The following is a 23,118-nucleotide window of genomic DNA, read 5'->3' on the forward strand; positions in this document are numbered from 1 at the left end:
TGAACTCAACAGTGAGACTCAGAGCTTCTACATGTAAGTTTTTTTAGGCCGGGCGCGGTGGCTCACGCCTGTAATCCCAGCACTTTGGGAGGCCGAGGCGGGTGGATCACGAGGTCGAGAGATCGAGACCATCCTGGTCAACATGGTGAAACCCCGTCTCTACTAAAAATACAAAAAATTAGCTGGGCATGGTGGCGTGTGCCTGTAATCCCAGCTACTCAGGAGGCTGAGGCAGGAGAATTGCCTGAACCCAGGAGGCGGAGGTTGCGGTGAGCCGAGATCGTGCCATTGCACTCCAGCCTGGGTAACAAGAGCAAAAAAACTCCGTCTCAAAAAAAAAAAAAAAAAAGTTTTTTTAACCATCCTCTTTCAAATCCAGGTGAAGCTTGTTTCTTATATTAGACACATTTGTAAAAAGGCTTTATATAAATGCTGATTTTTCTACAGCAAATTATATATTATAAATTTAAGAGTTCCTCAGTGTTTAAAAGAACCCTGTGACCAGTCACTTTTTGAAGGGCACAATCTAATGATAATACAGATTACTTCCAATTCATGTTTTCTAAAGTTATTTTGATGTGTTTTCTTAAAATGAAATAAGATTTTTTTTTTTTAAATGGGAAACAGACTCCAGAGAAATGGGGTCAGTGCTCCCACAAGCATGTATTTTTGAGGTAGTGTGTATTAGATTTTCCTGAATTCTGTTCAGTAATGCTCAAGTGTTTAATGACCTCATAATGTGTTCACTTTGAATTTAAGGGTAATTGAAAGAAGCCTTTTTTAGATTTCTTTCCATCTCTGTATCTCCTCTGAAATGTTTAGCCTCGCTGTTCTTTGTCCTGTAGTTGGTGACCGAATTTTTAGAGAGTTTGAAAAAAACATCCTACTGTGTGTCGTTGTTGGTTTAGAGAGTTAACTCATAAATCAGCTATCTCTATGGCAGTTTCAGAATCTAGGCTTTATTCAGATTAGGAAATAATTCTTGGTTTCATGTTTCAAAAACATAGCCAGCTAAGTGCTATTTAGATGCTGATCGTGAATTCTCTTTAGTATTCACATGACATTCTTCACTTCCTCCTCCATTCTGCACTGCATTGATTGGGACCTCAAAATGGAGGGAGTTAGAAGAAAGAAAAAGAACTGAAACTCTAGCTGAGTGCAGTGGTGTACACCTGTAGTCCCAGCTGCTCTGGAGGCCAAGGTAGGAGGATTGCTTGAGCCCAGGAGTTGAAGCTACAGTGAGCTATGAATGCAGCACTGTACTCCAGCCTGGGCAACAGAGTGAGACCATGTCTCTTAAAAAAAAAAAAGAAAGAAAGAAAAGAAAAAAGTGAAATTGAAATTACTCTTGCTTCCAATAAAGCAAAGGACTCTGAAGACGGCAGAATTCGTGGGAAGGATAAAGTTGGTTCAAGTTAGGTTTTTGATTATTTATAGGTTTTATTTATGTATTTTTTCACTACATAAAATTTTTTCTTAACCTTTAAAAAAAAAGAAACCTGAAGAACCTTAATAAAGGAAACAGAACCATAGTTCGTCTTCAAATTAATGAGCATTTAAACACATTCCACATTACTGTAGCTTGTGCAGTTGCTACATTTGTAGTTAAGCTTAAAGGTCTTCATATTATAGAGTGAAATTTCTTGAAAAGATTGTGGCTTTTTGATGATTTATATAGTCTCACCTGGTGTCTATTTGTGGAGCAGCCCTTTTAAAAAAAGAATAGTCTATGAATATTAGAACGTCTAACCCTGCATAGTGTTTTGTTGTCTAAATTACTGTGTCTGCTGAGTTAATACTACCAGAGCTAAACCTGATGCCACCTGGGCAGCTTTGTTTGGGGTTTTGCTGATAGGTGAAATGTTAAAAATGTGAGCCTATGAAGTCATTCGAGTTTTTAAAATGTGGAGTTTAAAAGTAGGCCAGCTATTTTCCTTGTACCTAGAGAAGAGTTGATCTCATTTTCTCTTTATTTTTAGAGTCTTTTATTCAAAACTTCAGCGTTCTGTACAGTCCCTTGAAAAGGCATCTCATTGGAAGTGATTCTGCCCAGTTCCCATCTCAGCATTTAATCACTGAAGTGACAACTGATACCTTTTGGGAAGTAGTCCTTCAAAAACAGGTATGTGGTCATGAGAGGCAAAAGTCAAGCCATCTATCCCCCTTAAAAAGATAATTTCCAAAGCTGCAGCTGTTGGGTGAGCAGATGTTTTTGATGTATAGAAGAAGAACCATGTGACGGTTTGATTTCAGACCGTGAATGAATTACATGTGGTTTTAAATTTCAGAAAAGTGCTCAAGAAAGCACAGAATTAGAAGGATCTAAAGATGAAAATTTTCACTACAATATTTACATAGGTAGCATTTACCGAGTGCCTGCTGGATTCTAAGCAATGAGGAAGAGCTCATTTCCTGGTGTAAGTAACAGCTGTCTTACACTTCCCACAGGACGTTCTCCTGCTCTATTATGCTCCATGGTGCGGCTTCTGTCCATCCCTCAATCACGTCTTCATCCAGCTAGCTCGTAACCTGCCCATGGACACATTCACTGTAGCAAGGTGAGCAGGCCTGTTGTGCAGTACTTTGGGCTGTGTGCCTATTTTCACTCTTCTTTGCAGCTTAGCCATATGGTATGCAAAGGTCTGCCCATTTTCCATTAACCTTTGGTATGACTTGGCTGTATTTAATTGTCAGGTTGAAGCTGTGAGCAAAGCCTCATTGAAACTGAACTTTTCCTCATGAATTCTGAGTGTTCCTTCCATGACGTTGATGTTTAGCCCCAACTAGATTTGTAGATGGCCAAGTGCAGTTCTGTGGGGAGAGCCCTGACCGGGTTTTCAGGATGGCCCCTTGGAATACCATGGGACGGTTGCCCCAGGCACTGCCAGTGGGCCCCGGAATCTTGAGCAGATCTCTCCACCAGCCCTGATTTTCCTCATTTGCGAAATTAAGAGGAAGGATCTGTAGATATCCACGTTCTAGTATTGTGATTCCATGGATACTGTATGTGGGCTTTTGAGTAAACAAAATTCTTAAAAATAATTTTTTGAAAAAGAAGCCTCAAATACAGAGTTTTTAGATGGGGTATAAGCAGTTTTGGATGGGGAAAATTGTTTACATTTAGCCCCCTACCCCTCAAAAACCCTCCAGATAGATAAGAGTTAAATATAAAAAAACAAAAAATAGCAGGATTTGCTGGTTCCTCTGAGAGATGGAAACTTTCCAAAGTGGAAGCAGTTGAAAAAATAAAGAAAGAAAAATGGACAGATTCCACTAGAAATAAATGCAGTGAAAACAGGGAAAGCAGACGAAAAGGGGGACTATTAATATATTTTCCAGTGTCTGTATGTCACCTGTTATATGCACTGTAAGTAATAATTGGAGCCAAATCTGAGGAGTTACTCTGCTGGGAGACTTTTAGATATACATATTACCCGATTTAGTGCTTGGGATGCTCAGTGAAACCACTCTGGTTAAAAAAAGAAAGTGCTCTTTTTATTGAGGAAGCTGAGGCATAGAAAAATTAGACAAGTTGCCAGAGTTTCAACCTGCAAATGAGTGACCAGGATTGAATCAGGCATTTATACTCCAGCCTCCCCCAAAATTAAAATGCTTTAGGAAAAAGCTGAGACAGATGCCATTGTGAACAAAGGACGTGAGTAGATTTTTCTTTGACAGAGTAAATAAACAAGTGGGGAAATTATAATCTAATAAATGTAAATTAAAACAGTAACAAAGTGTCATTTAACATATTAAATTAATCAGTGCTTTTAAGTGGAAAAATCTTGTGTTGATAAAATAAAATGGAAACTGCAGTCAGATGTATCTAATAGAATGAGTACATTGCCATAACTCTTTTGGAACGGATTTTGGCAACATTCACAAGAAATCAACAAAAACAGTTAACACATTTTTGACCCAGTTAATTTTACTTTGGAGAAGTAATGGAATAGGAATTACAGAGAAGCATGAGCTCATCATTATAGCACTGTTTATATCCACCAGGAGAGGAATGTTTCAGTAAATTATGGCTGGGCGTTTAATGGAGTTTTTATCCCTTAACAGTGCTTTTCATATAATTAATGGAAAAGAATAGAGTATGAAATATATGACAACTGTGCTTTAAAATGCATATAGGCCGTGTGCCATCGGTGAGTTAGTATAGACATCATTTTCCGTATTAGAAAGTTAATGTAAAATCTGCTAAGAAAATAGGCTGTTTTTGGCCTCTATGGAGATTTTCAACATAAAGAGGGTATAATTTTCCATCTTCAGAGAGGCTTGATTTTGCTCAATGATTTCCTTTCTTTTTCCAGAAATATTCAGGGATTAAAATACTTGGCTAGCTCCTGTTAGGTGAGATGTGAACTACTCTTCAGGTGTCAGTGTGGCATTTTCTGCAAGTTCATTTTTCCTTTCAGGACGTCAAGTTGCCACTCAGTGGAAAGTGTCCACGTAGTGGAAAGTTGCATGTCTTGGAAGTATCAGTGCCCAGTTCATACCTGGTAGTGCACTCATTGCGAAGGGGCTAGCCAAGTGTGGGGTCCAAAAATTGCACCAGGTTCTTGAGGTTATCTGAGAAGGTTCTTTCAAGTTGGCATTTCTTGGGGTGATCTTCTGCTATTTCTGTTCTCCTCTTCTGCCAGGATTGATGTGTCTCAGAATGACCTTCCTTGGGAATTTATGGTCGATCGTCTTCCTACTGTCTTGTTTTTTCCCTGCAACAGGTAATAGCAATTTTTTTTTCACTAGTGGGCAGTTGGGATTCTTTTGTGGAGGTCTGAAAATGAAATGCCTTTAAGATGTAAATCATTCATTATGTTCAAAAAATGTTCCCTTAGGAGCCAGGCACTATGGCTCACACCTGTAACCCCAGCACTTTGGGAGGCTGAGGCGGGCAGATTGCTTGAGGAAGTTGAGACCAGCCTGGCCAACATGGTGAAACCCTGTCACTGCACAAAATAGCCAGGCATAGCGGCATATGCCTGTAATCCCAGCTACTCTGAGGCTGAGGCATGAGAATCTCTTGATCCTGGGATACGGAGGTTGCAGTGATCCAAGATCACACCACTACACTCCAGCCTGGGTGACAGAGCAAGACTGTCTCAAAAAAAAAAAAAAAAAAAAAAAAAAAAAAAGTGCCTTAGGTACATAGGGTAAAAGGGCTGTAGTGTCAAGATGTTATGTGTGGTATGGATCTTTTAAAACAAGGTTGCTCTTCCCACAGTCTATCTCTTACCCAGGCTTGAATGTGGCTGTGAGAATTCTTAGCTTTCATGGCCTGATTGAATATACGGAGGACGCAGACTGACAGGAAAAGACCCCATCTTTGTGTGGGTCAAAACAGCAGAGAATCTGTGGAGCCCTGCCTGCCTCAAGCCTTCCACATGCCTGTTTCTTAACTGGCCTCCCAGCAGCTATTCATCACTCTCATACAGAAGAGAGGGTGGCTTTCTTGCCCATGGCAAGATGGAGCAGAAATGCCATCCTTTCCATGGTTCCCGGAGCCCTGCAAAGGGGCTTTCTCTGATGCGTGCAGACTGCTGTGAACGTCTGCCATGGGATTGTTGCTTGATTTTTTTTCATGCTTGCCTAGCCAGTGTTCCAGGTGCAGATCTTCATAGCAACTGCCCTGAAAGCCCTAGCAAGGGGGACATTAACAAGGGAGAGTGGACTTCTAGTTAGTGAATGTAGATGACAGATGTTTTAGAAAAGGAAACGAACACTTGGTCCTTTAGAGCCTAATATACTGGATGTTTGCTCCCTTTTTATAGATTCCTTCTGGTTTTTAGAAAGTTGAGTCCTTCTGGGGACCCACTCACATGGCTTTGACAATGTCATCTCTCCAGGGGAAAGTGTCTGCAGCGTCATTTAGGGAGTCCCTGACTCGCATGTGTGACTTTTGCTGTTTTAATTACCTGCCTCCCTTTTGCAATTCAGCTTGTCATGTTTCTCTAGGAGAGTGTTTGCTTCCTATCTACTGAATCATTCCCTTGGTTTTTGCTCTGTATCTCAAAGAATGTTTGCTGGAATACTTCTGTGGTAGTAGGATCTTGTCAAATCATGCACTAAAAACAGAATATGACTCACCCTTTTTTATTGCTGACTGAGTTGTGATGAGGCTTTTTCTTTCTAAGAAGTGTTTAAATTACCACGTAGTTTAGGAATCATGGACAGTAACACTAAAAATTTCATCTCTGTGGGACAGGAGTTGGGCATGTAGTTTAATGACGAATAATTTTTGAATTATTTGAATTCCAAATAAAAAGAAAAAGAAAAAATATTAAAATCATAGCACCCAGCACATTCTTTTTAATGTAGAAGTTCTCAGCAGCTGGCAGAAATGCATCTATTTAGAAGACACAGGCAAAACAGGTGACAGGTCAGGGCGTCATCTGGAGGCCTGCGTCTGGGCTAAGTGACCTTCGTTCTGAAGCTGCCGGGTGTAGTAAACATGAAGATGAACCCATTTCTCAGGCCCCATGCTGGGTACTTGCTGCAGCCCTGCAGCTCCTTACCCTTGCCCTTGACCTGGAAAGGTCAAGAGTGTAAATATATAAGAAGACTGTCCGCTTCTCTTTTAATGGAAGGAGGTTGGTAAACAAAGCCTTATGGCTTTGGAATGGAATTTTTCTCATTTCCTAAAAATAAATGGTAGTCAGAAGTAAAGTATGCTCATCATGAACTGGTCCCAAGCAAGTGTTTGGTTTAGCCAGAAGGTAAATGGGCAAACAGCATGAGCCGACAGGTTGCAAAAGAGGAAATGAAAAAGGGTATTTGATAACATGTGGTAAGACCTTTTTCACTGTCCACCTGCTTATGCTATTTTTAGTGAAAATAATATGAGATTGTATATTTACTATGATAAAATAGAAACTTATACATGTGTTAGGTGGAAATGTTCACAGAAGTTGAGGTGTCGAAAGTGATTTCAGAGGAGTGAGATTGCAAGTGATTTGAAGGCGCTTCTTGTATGTTTTTACATCCCTTGTGAATTGTCTACAAAGAGCATGTCTTGATATATAAAAATCATGAAGGAAAAAATATGCAAGAGCCTGTCCTCAGGAAGAAGAGGCAGGGGAGGGGCCTTGAGGGAGACAGAGTCTTCCTGTGCAGAGGCGTCTCAGAGCCACTTGCTCTACTGAGCAGGTACTCCTTCAGCCAGCACTTGAATCAGACTCTGTGACAGTTCAAAATGTAGGTGCTCTGGCCTGGCCCTGGGCCAGGCGATGAGGGGGAGATGGATGCCCCTGTCCACCACAGGGGAAGAATCACACTTTTTTTTTTTTTTGGACACGGAGTCTCGCTCTGTTGCCCAGGCTGGAGTGCAGTTGCGTGATCTCAGCTCAGTGCAACCTCCACCTCCCTGGTTCAAGTGATTCTCCTGCCTCAGCCTCCCGAGTAGCTGGGACTACAGGTACGTGCCACAACACCAACTAATTTTTTATATTTTTAGTGGAGACGGGGTTTCACTGTGTCAGCCAGGACGGTCTCTATCTCCTGACCTCATGATCCGCCCGCCTTGGCCTTCTAAAGTGCTGGGATTATAGGTGTGAGCCATCTTGCCTGGCCAGAATCGCACTTTTTTAGAGGTGTGCCCTGCCACTCCCTCAGGATTAGAGGAGAGTGGAGTAGACATTGGGACCTGTTACCACTACACTTTCACATTATTGCTTTCCTGGAAGTAGATTGTTGACATTCTGTGTCCTTGCTACTTTAACAAAGTGTTTTAGCATGCCTATTAGGGACTTTCATGGAGAGTGCACCAAGACCCCTTAGCAGATAGCATGCTCGCAAATGTCACTATCCTGTAAATGTCTTGAGATAGACATACTGAGGGATCTTGGCAGCTTTTTCTGGGAAGTAATTTACCTTTACTCTGCCTCGTAAGACCAGTCTTGTGCCGCGGAACTTTGGGGCAGGTCCAGCTTCTGTATTCTTCCATGGGCCCACTTCACAGGGCCACAATATGTTTTTAGTTGCTGTGGGGGTGTTTTTGTTTTTTTGTTTTTTAGACAAGATGACACTGTAGCCTGGAACTTCTGGGCTCAGGTCATCCTCCCACCTGAGGCTCCCAAGTAGCTGGATCTACAGGCGTGTGCCACTTTGCCCGGCTAATTATTTTATTTTTTTGTACAGATGAGGCCTTACTATATTGTCCAGGCTGGTCTCAAACTCCTGGCCCCAAGCCATCCTTCTGCCTCAGCCTCCCAAAGTACTGGAATTACAGGCACGCAGGGCCATACCCAGCTTTGTCATTTGAATGGCTGGGATGCCCCACTTGAAGAAAGCTTATATGTTAAGAAAACTAAGCTTGGCCAGGCGCAGTGCCTCACACCTGTAATCCCAGCACTTTGGGAAACCGATGCAGACAGATCACAAGGTCAGGAGTTTGAGATCAGCCTGGCCAATATGGTGATACCCCATCTCTACTAAACATACAGAAATTAGCTGGGGGTAGTGATGGGCACCTGTAATCCCATCTACTCGGGAGGTTGAGGCAGGAGAATCATTTGAACCTAGGAGGTAGAGGTTGCAGTGAGCCGAGATAGTGCCACTACCCTCCAGCCTGGGAGACAGAGCGAGACTCTGTCTCAAAAAAAAAAAAAGAAAAAAGAAAAAAGAAAAAATGAAGCTTTAAAGGAGGGGATGGTCAAATGCATATCCCAAAATTTTTTGCTACTTTTAGTGAAAAGAATATGAAATTGTATATTTACTGTGATAAAATAGAAACTGTTTTATGGTCGGGTGCAGTGGCTCTGGGCAGCCGAGCTCTGGAGTCCCTGCTGTTGACTTCTATTCTGTTAACACCTGAGGGAGACAAACCTGGCTGCTGGCCTGCCTCATACATAAGTGCATAAAGCTGGTAGTTTTGGTGGACTGCAGCGAGACTGTATAGGCACAGGTAAATAGAAGTATGAGAGAAACTTAATCAGATGATTAAATGACAAGTTCTGGAGAGGAATTTTCTAGATCTCTAGATCAGGACCTGGAAGAAAGCTGTGGGGAAACCCCTTCCTTTGTCACTTCCTTCCTTATTTTGTGCTTTCAGGGCTGGGCAGCCTGAATCATAGTCCCTTGGTCAGTCTGTTTGCCAGGGATCAGGTTGCCAGGTGTGAGCCAAATGTACCCAGGGATCGGGGGTAAAGTCACCCCCATTTGAGAACCCCTGCCTTAGATAATGTGTAATAAATGCTTGCTAAAGTAACAGGCTGAGTATCTTTCAAGTTCTTCCTATTTCTCTGGGCACTGTCAGTGGGCACAGAGGGACATGGGTGGGACACCTCCTGCCTCCCCTGGACGCTCTTCCTGACAGCCACTGGGCATCTCCGAGCACACAGAGGCCCCCTGCCCACACACTGCCGGGGCCTTGCATCACTGGCTTTAGGCCTGGGCCTGGGAACTCCTCTTTCTTGGACTGTATGGGTGAATCTGAGCTCTGGCTTCAGGAACAGATAAGCCATGTAAATTACAGAGTAAGCATATGGGACAGCCTCAGCTTTGTAGAGAATTTCTTGCCCAGTCAACATTTTCCTTACTTCCAGTAAGTTAAATCCGTGGAATGTCTTTTCTTGGTGAGAAGTGATGGCCTGGCCTTGGGTACAGTCTGCTTTTGGATAAATTGTGTTGGCCCGACTCGTGTCTTTGCTCCCTTTCCCTTTCTCTCCAGAAAGGACCTAAGTGTGAAATACCCCGAAGATGTCCCCATCACCCTTCCAAACCTGCTGAGGTTCATTTTGCATCACTCAGACCCTGCTTCCAGCCCCCAGAATGTGGCTAACTCTCCTACCAAGGAGTGTTTTCAGAGCGAGGCAGTCTTACAGCGGGGGCACATCTCCCACTTGGAGAGAGAGATCCAGAAACTGAGAGCAGAAATAAGCAGCCTCCAGCGAGCACAAGTGCAGGTGGAGTCCCAGCTCTCCAGTGCCCGCAGGGATGAGCACCGGCTGCGGCGGCAGCAGCGGGCCCTGGAGGAGCAGCACAGCCTGCTCCACACGCACAGCGAGCAGCTGCAGGCCCTTTACCAGCAGAAGACACGTGAGCTGGAGGAGCTGGCCCGCAAGCTGCAGGAGCTGGCCGATGCCTCAGAAAACCTCCTCACCGAGAACACGTGGCTCAAGATCCTGGTGGCCACCATGGAGAGGAAACTGGAGGGCAGGGACGGAACTGAAAGCCTGGCGGCCCAGAGAGAGGTCCACTCCAAGCAGCCTGAGCCCTCAGGTGCCCCCCGGCTACCTGGCTCCCCTCCACCTAGTGCCAGTGCCACACTGGCGTCTGAAAGGAGTAACGAGAATAGGACAGACTAACTTTTTAAATGACATGAAGAAATCAGAGGTGAAAATTGTACATTGGGAATATATTTATGCAAATTTTATTGAAATTTATTGTAAATAAAGATTTTCTCAGTGGTCTAGAAAATCAACTTGAATGTCATTCAGCATTTATTGAAGAGGGATGACATCCCTTCCACTTATTGCACAAACTTGGTAGCTTTGAGACAAAAACAGTAGCATAGTCCATTTGAATATTCGTCCAAAAAATTAGTCCATATTTTAGTGGCTCAGTGTCAAAAGTTCCCTCCCTGTCCCCCTACTGTTGCTTCTGCAGTGATACAAAGGATGAACGCTTAATTTCTTGACTAGTCAGAAAACTTGAATGCAACAGTTGGGCATTCATTCAGAAAGAATTCCAAGAGAGGTCATAACCTACTAAGCCATTTGAGAGAGTGGCTCTGGTGTCTATGCTAACAAAAAGTAGCTACTGAAAACACTAAGAACAGTGAGCGCTATGATGTGGTTCACTAGTTCTACAGGCATTTTCATTTTCCTCCCGAAGACCCCCTCTCCCCCAGTGCCTCACTTAGTCTCTGACCTTCACCCAACACAGCTACCATGCTCAAATGGGCCTGATTCAAACTCCCAAGTACGTTCCTGGCACCGGGGAGTGGGATAAGAAAGCTTCCAGAAGTGAAACTGATGAGAAAGTGATGCTTAATCACTTCAAAACCGAGACTTCACTGACAAGGTCAAAACCACAGGTCAAGTCTGATAATCGAGCACTGGTCAGTTCAGGGGTCAGGCTCGGAACCTGAAAATGCAGATCCTAGCTGCTCCTGTGTCCCTCGGGTGTGGAGGAAGGAAAAACAGCCTAGGGTATGTGCTGGCTGTGCTGAGAGTCGAGGTAGAAAGCCTGGAAGTTCTGAAACATGAGGGGATGGGTCACATGCCCGCCTCTGCCTTTCCTCATTTACCAAAGCAAACCTTCTCCCCCATCTTCCACCTTTGGAACTTCTGTTCTCCCTCCTAGGCCTGGTTTCAGTGGCCCCCGCCACATGTCCTGCCCACCCAGCCTGCAGGGCCTCTGCAGACATCACACCTGCCCCACCACCACTTCTTCTGAGCTTGTCCATGACGTCAGTGGATAAAGGTGTTGCCTCTTCTTCCTAAGGGCTCTCAAGAGCCCAGCTGAGGTGTTTCATTACTACCTTCTGCTCAGATGGCCCCGCCAGCCATCCCTCTGCCCACCCCAAGCTACTACTTAATGTTTAACCCTCCCAATTTAGGTGTATGCTGCTTAAAAGGGCTCCCTACTTCTCCTCCCTCGAGGTTCCAGAATGTGGATTCATTCAACACGCTTTTTAGAAGAGTCTTGGGTGAGTCCAGAGGAGGTTCCTCTAGCCTGAGCAGGAGGCCAGAGCTCTGAGCTCAGGCATTAAGGGCCAGCGTTCTGTGGTTAAGCCGGGGCTGGCCTTCCAAGGATGGCAGGCATGAGTCACATTTGAATCATAAATAAAATTACTGTGTGCTTACGGTGGTGGGATTAAAAATCAAAGTGAGCTCACTGAAGTGTACACAGGGGAGACCTTGGAGATGCTAGCTCACCTGAAAGCCACCAACTCACCACCTGTGGGAGAGTCAAGTCCTGAACTCAGCATTCACCTCTGCCCTGCCCCTTGCTGCAAGCACAGGCTGGCAGGAAGCAGTCTGGTGGCTCCTGTGGCAATGTGCATGTGAGAAGTGGTGTTCCCCGGGTCCTCAGTGCCTTCAAAGCTGGGTCAGGAGACGGGAGACCCACTGAGGACAGCGGAGTCAGGACCCTGCAGGCAGGTGGTTATCAGAGGAGAGGAAGCCCACTGGTGTGAAAAGGGAAGAGAGAAAGAAGAAAAAAGACAGAACTTCAACAGTCCCCTCCCCCTCCAGTGCAGAAACTAGGAAACACCAACACAAAACATAGAACTTTCTCCTTCCTGGGCCAACTGGGTTTCAGACCAAAAGCAGCCACCACAGGCTCTGGTGTTTCTATGAGGATCAAAGCAATTTCAGCGAAGCCTGCACTGCAGGGGGTTGCGGGGGACTCAGCATGCTGAAGACCAAAAGGGTGAGAAACTGCTCTGCTACAAGGATGCTGGCAGCCTCCGGGACTCTTGCCCTGACTCGCCCTTCAATGGCTCCCAGGCAGGTCCAGTAGCTTCCCTGCAGTAACTCCAATCTCAACAGGAACTGCTATTTAACATGGGAGTCTATCTGGAGAAGGAACAGGATGTGGGGGGTGTGGTTCCTCTTCCACCCATGACTAACCAAGCAGAAATCACCCAAGCACCCCAAATGATTGGCCACAGCCTTTACCACCAGGCCCAAACTGGCATCTCACTTCCTTGAAATACAGACAAGATGAACACACCTGGGACCCCTGCTGAGTGCAGCATGGGCCTTTACAAGCCTATGACCCTTCAGGGTCTTGACTCAGCTTGTCATGAGTACAACCAGAATCAAACCAGTCCCGTGTGCACTAGATGGTATTTTAAAAAATCAGCAAAAGGGCTTAAGCACGTGCTTCCGGAGGCCTATTTACAGTTCACAGGTTTGTTAGTTCACGCATTACAGTAGTAGCTCCATCAAAAACAGGCTCAGCTAAACATTCAAGTAACAAAAGCGCTACGGGGCTGTGAGCCCCAGCAAGGTCAGGCCTGCCCACTGCCTGCAATGGGCAGCCTCACCCGGAGGCTGAGGGGAAGCCCAGGACAGCTGGGCCTTGGGGCGTCAGTGCATGCGATGACGAAGCCTGCAGAGGCCATGCCAGCAAGTGTCAGCCCTTCCTCTCAGACAGCAGCACGTCCGTGTGGTTTTGCCCCTCCCAGCGCCTCTTGGCTGGCTGCAGACAGGACCAGGAGCCTCCCATCCTGGCTCAGCCATGGACTTCCGGGCCATTGGTAGTCATCAGCTTGGCCTTTCTCTCCACGCACGGTCCTTTGGCCGAGTACTGCACCAGCAGGAAGGGCTCCTTGGTTTCCCCATCCCCCACGATGCTCTCCTCGTCCTCCGACTGGCTGATGCGCTGCAGCCGCAGGTAGCACCAGCAGCCCAGGATCAAGGCCCCCAGGGCTGCGATGGCAATGAGGATGACGATGACTGTGACCACGCCCGTGGTGGGGCTGTGGTCCATAATAGACATGGTCAGTGCTGGGGGCTTCCTCGGCCGGAAGTGCTTTGGGAGTGGCCACTCAGTGAGGCTGGAACTCAGGCTGGGCACAGTAGTCCTGAAAGACAAAGCAGGTGAGGTACAGGGGGGCCTCCGCCAGGGACCCAGACCACCCGTGATCTGCAGCTGGCCCTTCCACAGGGTCTATTTTTAATCGTTCTTAGACCTGCCCATCACACCCTCACCCTGCTAAAAAGTATGCTGGCCAGCATTCGAAGACGTCCGCTCGCGGGTGCTCACCCAGCTCCTGCTCACAACCTTTGAAACCCTGAGCGCTGCTGTACCAACCAGGCGAGTCACCCTCGCTGGCTGCAAAGCCGTAACACTGCAACAGCAGCAGCTGCAGCAAAGGCTGCCAGAGAGCCAGGCGCGGTTCTGATTCTTCTCTTGAAGGTACACCTTTGAGAAGCCCAGCCCCCCTACTCAATGTTCATGACCACAAAGGGACTGACGTCATGAGAAATGACCAGGCGCGGTGGCTCACACCTGTTAATTCCAGCACTTTGGGAGGCTGAAGTGGGCAGATCACCTGAGTCCAGGAGTTTGAGACCAGCCTGGCCAACACAGCAAAACCCCGTCTCTACTAAAATACAAAAATTAGCTGGGTATGGTGGTACCTGCCTGTAATCCCAGCTACCCAGCTACTCGGGAGGCTGAGACACAAGAATTGCTTGAAGCCAGGAGACAGGGGCTGCAGTGAGCCAAGATCCCACCACTGTACTCCAGCCCTCCAGCCTGGGCAACAGAGCAAGACTCTCTCCATCCAAAAAAAAAAAAACTGAGAAATGACATCAGTCCCTGCCCCAAACAGACATCATATACAGAACAGTCAGGTCCTTTGGGGACATCTGTGAGAGGGTGTAGTGGACAACACCCTTTGCCACCAGGCACTGCAGCTGGCCTGGGAAGACCCCTGGAACTCGGCACACCATCTGAGGAGGAAGCTGGGCAGCAGAGTCCCTTGTACGGCTTGGGCCAAGGCCAACCAAGCAAGTAACAGGGTAGAGTGTACCGGGAGATGGAGACAGGCACTTGGAGAGCTTCAGGGAGGCAGGGAGGGTGGGACAGAGACTCCCCGCCGACAGAGCTTAGCATCTAGCCAGATCGCAACAGGTCAGTACCCCAGGTGCGGATGCGGGTCACTCACAATGCAGGGTACCATGTCAGGAACACAGTGACCAGGTACCACGATGCTAAACTGGGTGGGCAGGTGGGAGGCAGGGAGGCAGTGCTGATGGGTTAGAGCAGGCGTCCCCAAACTACGGCCCGGCCGCATGCGGCCCCCTGAGGCCATATATCCCGCCCTCCGCCGCACTTCAGGAAGGGGCACCTCTTTCATTGGTGGTCAGTGAGAGGAGCACAGTATGTGGCAGCCCTCCAACGGTCTGAGGGACAGTGAACCGGCCCCCTGTGTAAAAAGTTTGGGGATGCCTGGGTTAGAGTGTTCCTGGCAGGGGGAACGGCGAGGGCTAAGGCTCTGAAGGCAGAGCGGGTCCCCCTGGAAAGTGCCAGGAGTCAGACACCAGCTGGTTTGGGTGTGGGCAGGGACAAGGCCCCTCCCAGGCCAGGACAAGCCTTGCTCTGCATGTTGAGGAAGTGATGCCAGAACTAGGAAGGCCGGGACCACCACGTCCACCCGGCCGAGCCACGGAGTTCATCCATGCATGCGGCTGCCGCGTGGCTCAGGACAGTGCGGCTGTGGGATGCACACAAAGACTAAGAGTCCCCTGCCCCAGGCGCCCTGTCAATCCTCTAGGCGACACCCAAGGCACAACCAGTGACAGCACGCTGAGGCCAGGGCTTTGCTGCTGCTGCTCCTTGGTGCTGAGGCTGGCAGGCTCTCCGGCGTCCCAAGATAACCTGCCCTTTCTTCCCTCTTCTGCCAGAGCAAACACACTGCACCTGGGGTCAGTGAGGATACGCAGGCCTGAGACACGTTCCGCACGGGACTGGGCGCGCAGTCGGCACTCAGGACTAGACGTCTGGCTTCTTTTTGTTCCCTTTGGATGAGATTGACATCAGCACAGGTAGACAGCCCTGGAAGGAGATTTTCCCTCCAAACAGGATCGAACCTGCTGCATTCTTGAGCAACAGCAGCCTTAAGGAGAAATGATTCTTACCCAATAGGAGTTTCCCCAGAAGCCAGGTTTGCCTGAAGGTCAAAGGCAGCCAGCCGAGTCAGCGCCCCCAGCACCTGTCCAGGGTCCAGGCCCCGGGAAACCGGCAGCCTTGCAGAGGGCCTGGGCAGAGGAGGTGAGCTCCCTCCATTCCACTGCCTTTCCCCTGCCTCTAGGGGCCAGGCTCCTGCAGGCACTAAGGATCTCCCTGTCCACCCCCAAAGGCCACTGCAGCTAGGATGCCTTCCAAGTTCTAACAATGACCTGCAGAAGCAAACACTACACATCCCCAACATGCCCTGCTTGCCGGCCATGCTGACCCCCCCACCCTCCCACCAGGCCCTGGCCCAGGCAAGTTGCTCCTGCCCAGAACATTCTGCTGGTTTATCCTTGTTCAGTGGTTCTCAATTGGGGGTCACTGTGTTCCCAACCTGGGGACATCTGGCCATGTCTGGAGCCACTTCTGCTTGTCACAACTGGGGGAAGGTAGCACTCCTGGCATCTAGAGAGATTATGGATGCTTCTGGCACCTACCATGCACAGGGCAGCCCCCACCCCACAGATGGCCCGGCTGGAGAAAGAAACCCTGACCTTGTTAATGCCAGCTCCGGCAGGGAAGTCTTCCCAGCCTGGAAGTCCAGGTCGGGCTCCTTCCCTCCAGAGCAGTGGCCTTGGTGTGCAGCACTAGCTTCTAGTGCACGTCCACCTGATTAGCGCCCACCTCCCCCTCCAATGGGCCATGAGCTCCACTGTGGACCTGCCCTGTCCCCTGCATGCACAGACCACCCTGGCCTCTCTCCTGCCACCATCAGGTCCCACGACCCTGCTCAGCTGTCCTCTCAGGCCTCCAGACTGGACAGGGGACCCCCTGACCTCCTGGACAGCCTGCCCACCATGGCTGGGTGAGCCTGTGTACACTCATCCCAACCTCTGCGTTCTCTTCCTGCAGGGATAACACCTGCCTAGCCCGTGCCTCCCACCACCCTCTCTCCTGCACCTCTGGTCCACAGGGCCTGCTAAGGCGCCTGCCCTCCCCCGGGACTTCTGGACAGGAAGACAAGTCAGCATCAGTTCGGAAGGGGAAGTGTGTGTGTTTAGCAGTGGGGGTAGTTCACGGACAGGAAGTACAAAATCAAACAATGACACCATGACCTGGGGTAGGCGGAGAAAAGCCAGGTGGGCAGGCCAGGTCGAAGGGCCCTAGTTCAACCAGGACTAATGAGGAAACTGAGGCACAGGCAGCCCAGCTCAAAGGGATTCTCTAAGAGGAGTGGTGACCTCAAAACCCTGTCTGCTGCCCTCACCCCAGGCCAGGAGATATGGGCAGAACCAGGTGCTCTGCCCCCGTGAGCACAGAGCCCAGGGACTGAGCCACAGTCACGCCTGGCCTGTGGCCTGACCCTCCCGAGTGCATATCTGTTCCTTTGTTCACTCAGCAAATGTTTCCTGAGAAACCATCTTTGCAAAAATGTGATGACATAATCCCCGCTCAGAACCCTCCCTGGCACCAGAAAAGAATCCAAGCCTCCTGCCTCCCCAGGTGTCCCCACGCCCTCCGCTGCGAGCCCACACTCCCACCTCTGCCCTGACTGCCCCGTGGCTGCAGCCTTCCTATTCGGGACTTTCTTAGAAGGTGCCTCTTGTAGGCTGCCCTTCCAGACCACCCTGGCCCCAGACCCCCCTCCTCCCATGCCCCCACTGCAGCTGTGCCCTACTTCATTTGCTCTCTGTGCTACCTGCCCTTCTCTAGGCTCAGGGCCTGTCCCCTGGCTGTGTCTCACTCCCCGAACTGGACTCCAAGGCTGTCAGAAGAGGGCACCATCTGTCCCGCCTATGGCTGTACCATGCCCTAGCATGGGCACACAGTAGGTGCTCAGTAAATGTCAGCTAAGTGTTCCCAGCCTGAGGAGGCAGTGATGAGTTGGAGAAGATCCTGTTCCCACGGGGATCACAGGCGGGGGTCCATGACGCCCAGCGCACTCACAAGACCCTGAGCACAGGCCCCCATGTTTTGTCCCACCAGACTCAAGCCGGCAGCCTGCGTGGGAGGACAGGCCTATGCCCAAGTGCGGGGGCAGAGTGGTGAACGCCAGGATTCAGGCAGGCTGAGCCCATGGAGGGACAAGCTGGCTCCATGCTTGCTGGCAGGCAGGGAGGGAAGGGGGTTACTGAGAAGCAGAGCCCGGGGAAACTCAAAGCATAGAGGGTAGCAGGTCTCCAAGAGCCCCGGTGCCTGGCTGGGCCCCACCTGCCTGCTCTCTCTCTCCCGCCCCTCTGAGCAAAGCTGTGTCTTACAAGCTGAGTAACCCCTCACCCTGATCCAGTCAAGCTCACAGGATTCAGGGGACAGGGACAGGCCACAGCTTGGGCTGGGGAGTTGCCCAGGCTGGCACATGGGAATCCTCGCCAGCCTGACAGCCATCATGACATCAGCTCACATTCACTCCCACCAGCATCGAATCCAGCAAGCTTGCAGCCGCCTCTGCTCACCCGAGCCATCTCCATCTGGCAGGTGAGGAAACTGAGGCACATGCAGGGAGGTGAAGTGAAAAGCCAGAAGGCAGGAGAGGAGCGTAGAGGAGAGCCCCGCAGAGCCAAGGGAGGCTCTTCCAAGTGCAGAGGGGCCCAAAGCATCGCCTAGGCCTGTGATCTCTGGGCAGGTTGGAGTGTCCCCTCTGCCTGGCATTTGAAGCCCAAGGCCATCTGGATCCCCCAAACACACACCCTCCTGCTCCATGTGCCCTCAGTCCTGCCATCCTCTGCCAAGGGGGTCCTGACTCTCGGATCCCACCCACCGACCATAAAAGCAAGCTCCAAGGCCCAGGCTCTCCAGTCTGCACAATCCCCTCACCCCAGCACCCTCAACCCCAGCGGGGGTCAGCGGCAGCACAGAACACATTGTGTCACCAGGCAGAACCCACGGAATCACAACAGCAAGACAAGGTCATCGGGGCCCGCACCACCATGGGCCATTCCCCCAGCCATCCAAGCTTGCAGGTGTTACTGACACGATCCTGCCTAGGCCCACAGAGATCAGTAAGTGGGCCCCCACGAGCATGGGGGCAGAACCGGAGATGAACACCACCCCGTCAGAGCCATTCAAATGGACAGTCCCTGGCCCAGCTGCCAGTGAGGGGAGGGACGAGGAGGGGAGCGGAGAGGATTGGAGGGGAGTAGAGGGGAGAGGAGGGGTCACCTCCTGTCCTGTTCTCCCTCCCAGGGCCCCAGCTTGTCCTCTAGGGTCCTCCCCAGTATGTGGGGGAGGGGTCTGCTTATCCCTGCCCCCTCATGGGATCCCCAAACTGAGCCTGATCCTGCTCGATAGGCCATTCCAGGTGCTCCAGGTCCTGGGGGGCCCACAGCCCACAGCAGAGCAGGCTGGAGTCTCCGTCCTCCCAGCCCGTCCTCCCAGCCCAGGACTCGCTTTTGTGCCCTGCTTCTGCCCAGCCAAGCAACCTGTTCCTCTTGGCCTCAGTTTCTCAATGTGCAAAGTGGGTATGAGTCCCTGACCTCATCTACCAGATTGTGGGAGGGTAAGTGGTAAGAAAAGTGAAAACAGAAGGGTCGCAGGGCCACCAGATTTGCATGTCCCCAGCCACATCTTCCTGTGTGCCGCAGAGGGAACACTGAGCTCGAAGGACCCCAAGCCCACCCCCAGGACTGGGAGGGCACAGAGCCTGGCCTAGGCCCAGTGCCACAAATACTCTTTCTCCAGGGACACGCTGCCTCCTCCTAACTCAGCTGGGCACATCACGAGTGCTGCCGGGCTCACCACCAGCAAAACACCCCCGCCTGGCAGCCGTCACCTCCTGAGCCTCCTCAAGGGACGCCCTGCTTACAGGGGCCAGCCATCCCCACGGGGCTTCTAGCACTGGCCCCATAAAGCCACCTGCCAAGGGTGCCAACAAACTCTTCAGCGAACCCTGGTTCACAAACCAAAAACATTTCCTGCCCCAGGTTCTGACTGGGACACAGGGATGTGGGGAGAAGAGGGCACTGCTGGACACAGGATGAGGCGGGACGTCAGCTCTGCCCTGGGCCAGAACACCAGTGGGACACAGGATGCATCACACAAGGCCTCAGACCTCCAGAAACCAGGAGCAAGAGCAGCCGGACGCCCGTGGAAGCCAACACTGATGGGCTGTGCCCAGCTCTCTGGCCAGGGTCATCTCAACCTCCACCCCCACCCATGACACCCCCATCCTCAGAAGAGGAAACTCGATCCAGAACCCCCTAGCTTCCCCGGTGGCAAAAGAGGAAGCCAGAGCCTGCAGAGCGCTGATACGGGACTGTCCCAAGGTCAGTCAGGGTCTTCCTGGGCCCGGAGGCTCATGCCCCCACTCTGTGAATGACCCGCTGGTCATTTTCACAGGCCACCCTAGGGTTGATCTGTTTGGTCAAACAACTATGCTGGTAGATGCCCTAGAAAGTTGGTGGCAATTAGATGTGCCAGACACTGAGCTAAACAGTTCACGCAGACATCTCCTATCTGCCTCAAGATGACCGGGCAGTTGAGCTATTACTGTTCCCTCTTGGCAGATACAGAAATCAGTGGTTCAGAGAAGTTAAGTCCACTGCCCAAGGTCACACAGCTCAAAAGCAGACGTGCAGATTCAAACCCAGACAACCTGCATCCCAAATCCCGCATTTCGACCCTGACTCTAAAATGCCACATTCGGCTGGGCATGGTGGCTCACGCCTGTAATCCGCCTTTGGAGGCCAAGGCGGGTGGATCACCTGAGGTCTGGAGTTCAAGACCAGCCTGACCAACATGGTGAAACCCCGTCGTTAAAAGTAAATAAATAAATAAAATGTCACATTTTGCCCACCTCCTCTCCCGAGTGCCTGAGAGGACCGGGGACAGGTGAACCCCGGTGTGGCCCTTGCTGGGGCAGGCTGGGCTACTGGGGTGGGTGCTGGGGACTCAGGGGTGACAGAGCTCCGGTGGCTCCCGCGTGCTGGGCGCAGGCGGCGTTGCAGGCACGATCCCAGGCGCGCTCCACGCACCCTCCCATTCCACCCTGCCCGACGCCGCCGGCGTCTCCCCCACTCTACAGAGGAGCCAGGCTCCAGGGAGGAGGCGGCTTGGCCCTGGGGGCGACAGCTGGCAAGGAACGGCAGCTGGGGAGGCAGCTCAAGTCGACCCGACGGGAGGCGAGGTGTGGGAAGGGGACCACGGGACTCAGGCTTGCCCACGCCGCGCAGCCACTGCCCACAGAACCGCGCGAGGAACGCTGCGGCCCGGCCTCAGTTTCCCTATTTGCGAGACCGGCGCCGGACATCGCCTGGACACCTTGCCCCAGAGCCCTCCCGGCCACGCAGAAGGCTGCCAGGTTCTCCCTGCCCCCAGAATTTTGAAGAACCCCGAAGTGCGGGGGGAAGGCGGGCGGCCACGGAGCTGCTGGCGGGAGGGGGCTGCACGGGCGAGGGCGGGCAGATCGCGCTCCCCGCAAAGCGGCCTCCGCCCCCCCACCCCCGCCTCCTCCTTTGTCCCGATCTCGCCGCAGCGCCGCGGACAAAGAGCCCCAGCTCGCGGGCGCGGCCCCCAGAATGGACCCTCCCCCGAGCCGCGCCCGCCGCGCTGCCCCTCCCCCGCCCGCAGACCCCGGCCCGGCCCCGCCGCCTCGCGCGCCCCTCCCAGTCCGGGTCGCCCCCTCCCCGCCCCAGGGCCCCGCGTCCCCGGCCGGCTTGTGCGCGCGGCCCGCGCCGCCCCGCGCCGCCCCGCGCCGCTCACCATGGCGCGGGATCGCCCCGCAGCAGCCCCGCGGGCCCGGCTCCGCCCGCCCGCTCGCCCGCCCGGTCCGGCCGCCGCGCACTCGGGACGCAGGAGCCCCGGGCTGCGGCGGGCGGGGCCCGACTCCTCCCCGGCTGGGGGCGGGGCCTCCCAGAGAGACCAATGGGAGTCTGAACTGGGACGCCGGGGCGGGCCGGGGCGGGCCGGGACGGAGTCACGTGCGCTTGGGGCCGGCGGGCGGCGGGGTTGGGCCTGCGCGCGGTGGGCGGGGCAGGGGGCGGGGGGCAAGGGACGGGCATGGCGCGGGCGAGCTTGGATTGGGCGCCCTTGGGTGCTGGGCCCCTCTGCAGGCGACCTTCCTCCGCCCGCCTCACCCTGACCCCAGCAGGCTGCCCTGGTCCCGCCCGCTTACACCTGGGGAAACTGAGGCACGCTGCACGGAAGAGTGCTTCATACTTCCTGACAGCTGGGAGTGGCAGGGAATCCGGAGGAGAGGCAGGGAAGAGGCGCGACCGTTGAGGTGAATGACCTTGCTTCCGGAAGGAGCTGGGCATTCTTTGTTTCACGAATTCATTCACGTTTCATCCGCCCGTTCAGTTGATGGCGAAAAACTGACCACGTGCCTGCCACGCCAGTCGTCGTGGGAACGGCTACGAGCCAGACAAGGTCCCGGCCCTGATGAAGCTCTCATTCCGCTGCCGTGTTGGGCTGTGAGACACTTGCACCCCTCAGCCACCTATAATGATGGTTGTTTTTAGCATAATAACCTGGTGGTTTGGCTCCCGCCAAATGCCTGCCCTGTATAAACAGCCCAACACGTTTTATTAAGATGACTCCGAAAGAAAGAAAGCATCTTCACAGATGAAGAATCCGGGGCCCCAGAGAGCTGAAGTCCCATAGCCTGCTACTGATGGAAAGGGGAATTGAGGCCAGGCGTATCTGCCTAGGAACACAGAGGCGTTAAGACGGGGTTTTGCTCTGTCACCCACGCTAGAGTGCCCTTGTGCAATCACAGCTCAGTGCAGCCTCCATCTTCTTCCTGGCCTCAAGCCATCCTCCCACTCAGCCTATATCCATGAATGTGGACAGATTTGACAAAGCATTTTTTTTTTTTCTTTTTTAGAGACAAGGTCTTGCTCTGTCCCCCAGCTGCAGTGCAGTGGTGCAATCATAGCTCACTGTAACCTTGAACGCCTGTGCTCAAGCGATTCTCCTGCCTCAGCCTCCCAACTAGCTGAGACTACAGGCATATGCCACCATACCTGGCTAGTCTTTTAGTTTTTTGTAGAGATGGGGTCTCTCTTTGTTGCCTGAGCTGGTCTCAAACTCCTGGGTTATCCTCCTGCCCTGGCCTCCTGAAGTGCTGGGATTATAGGCATGAGCCACCGTGCCCAGCCTGCCCATTGTGAAATTGTACATTTTCGGCAGTGTGTGATGAACTTTTGGTCTGTCTCTCCCAGGACTAGGTATATGGCACTCACTGCCGTGTCTACAGAACAGTGCCTAACTTGCAGTGGGAGCTGAATACATGAATGTTGAATGAACGAACATCAAATTCCAGTTCCTGCAGACTCCAGAGCTGGTCCAGCGGCAGCCTAGCCAGGAGGCCAGGCCCAGGAGGTGAGCTGGGGGTTGAGCAGGAAGGTAGGGCAGAAAGGCAGAGGGGAGCCCAGCTCCAGCCAGCTGCCCCACAGGCCAGAGCCAGGTGTCTCAGAACAGCTCCGCTCCCACGTCTACCCAGCTCCTGCCCCATCAGCCACACCTGGGAGCCTCCAGCGTGGCAGGAAA

At 51.7% G+C, this 23,118-nt stretch overlaps 2 protein-coding genes across 7 annotated transcripts in view; one reads left to right on the plus strand and one right to left on the minus strand.

The window, feature by feature from the left end:
• The window catches only part of TXNDC11 (thioredoxin domain containing 11), a 66,556-nt gene extending 56,133 nt beyond the window's left edge, over positions 1–10,423 (plus strand). For 4 of the 6 annotated variants that reach the window (XM_039477764.2, XM_039477765.2, XM_039477766.2 and 1 more), the window contains 4 exons: positions 1,980–2,122; positions 2,449–2,558; positions 4,647–4,727; positions 9,671–10,423. In XM_039477764.2, coding sequence (XP_039333698.2) covers positions 1,980–2,122; positions 2,449–2,558; positions 4,647–4,727; positions 9,671–10,307 — 971 coding nt within the window. In that variant the 3' untranslated portion in view covers positions 10,308–10,423. Of the gene's footprint in view, positions 1–1,979; positions 2,123–2,448; positions 2,559–4,646; positions 4,728–7,301; positions 7,418–9,670 lie in introns of all 6 variants that reach the window. The other 2 variants (XM_074382223.1, XM_074382224.1) reach the window with 2 other exon arrangements.
• On the minus strand, positions 10,343–21,453 carry SNN (stannin). The gene is made up of 2 exons (XM_039477768.2): positions 21,331–21,453; positions 10,343–13,537 (listed from the first exon to the last, which is right to left on the minus strand). Exon 2 carries the CDS (start codon positions 13,450–13,452, stop codon positions 13,186–13,188), a length of 267 nt encoding a protein of 88 aa, XP_039333702.1. The 5' UTR covers positions 13,453–13,537; positions 21,331–21,453; the 3' UTR covers positions 10,343–13,185.
• Positions 21,454–23,118: the final 1,665 nt, after the last annotated feature.

Source organism: Saimiri boliviensis, chromosome 12 (assembly GCF_048565385.1).
Source record: "Saimiri boliviensis isolate mSaiBol1 chromosome 12, mSaiBol1.pri, whole genome shotgun sequence".
Classification (NCBI taxonomy): Eukaryota; Metazoa; Chordata; class Mammalia; order Primates; family Cebidae; genus Saimiri; species Saimiri boliviensis.

What these genes read in the sequence shown, in the direction of transcription:
- SNN (XM_039477768.2), bottom strand. Translation starts at nt 13,452, where the DNA reads ATGTCTATTATGGACCACAGCCCCACCACGGGCGTGGTCACAGTCATC.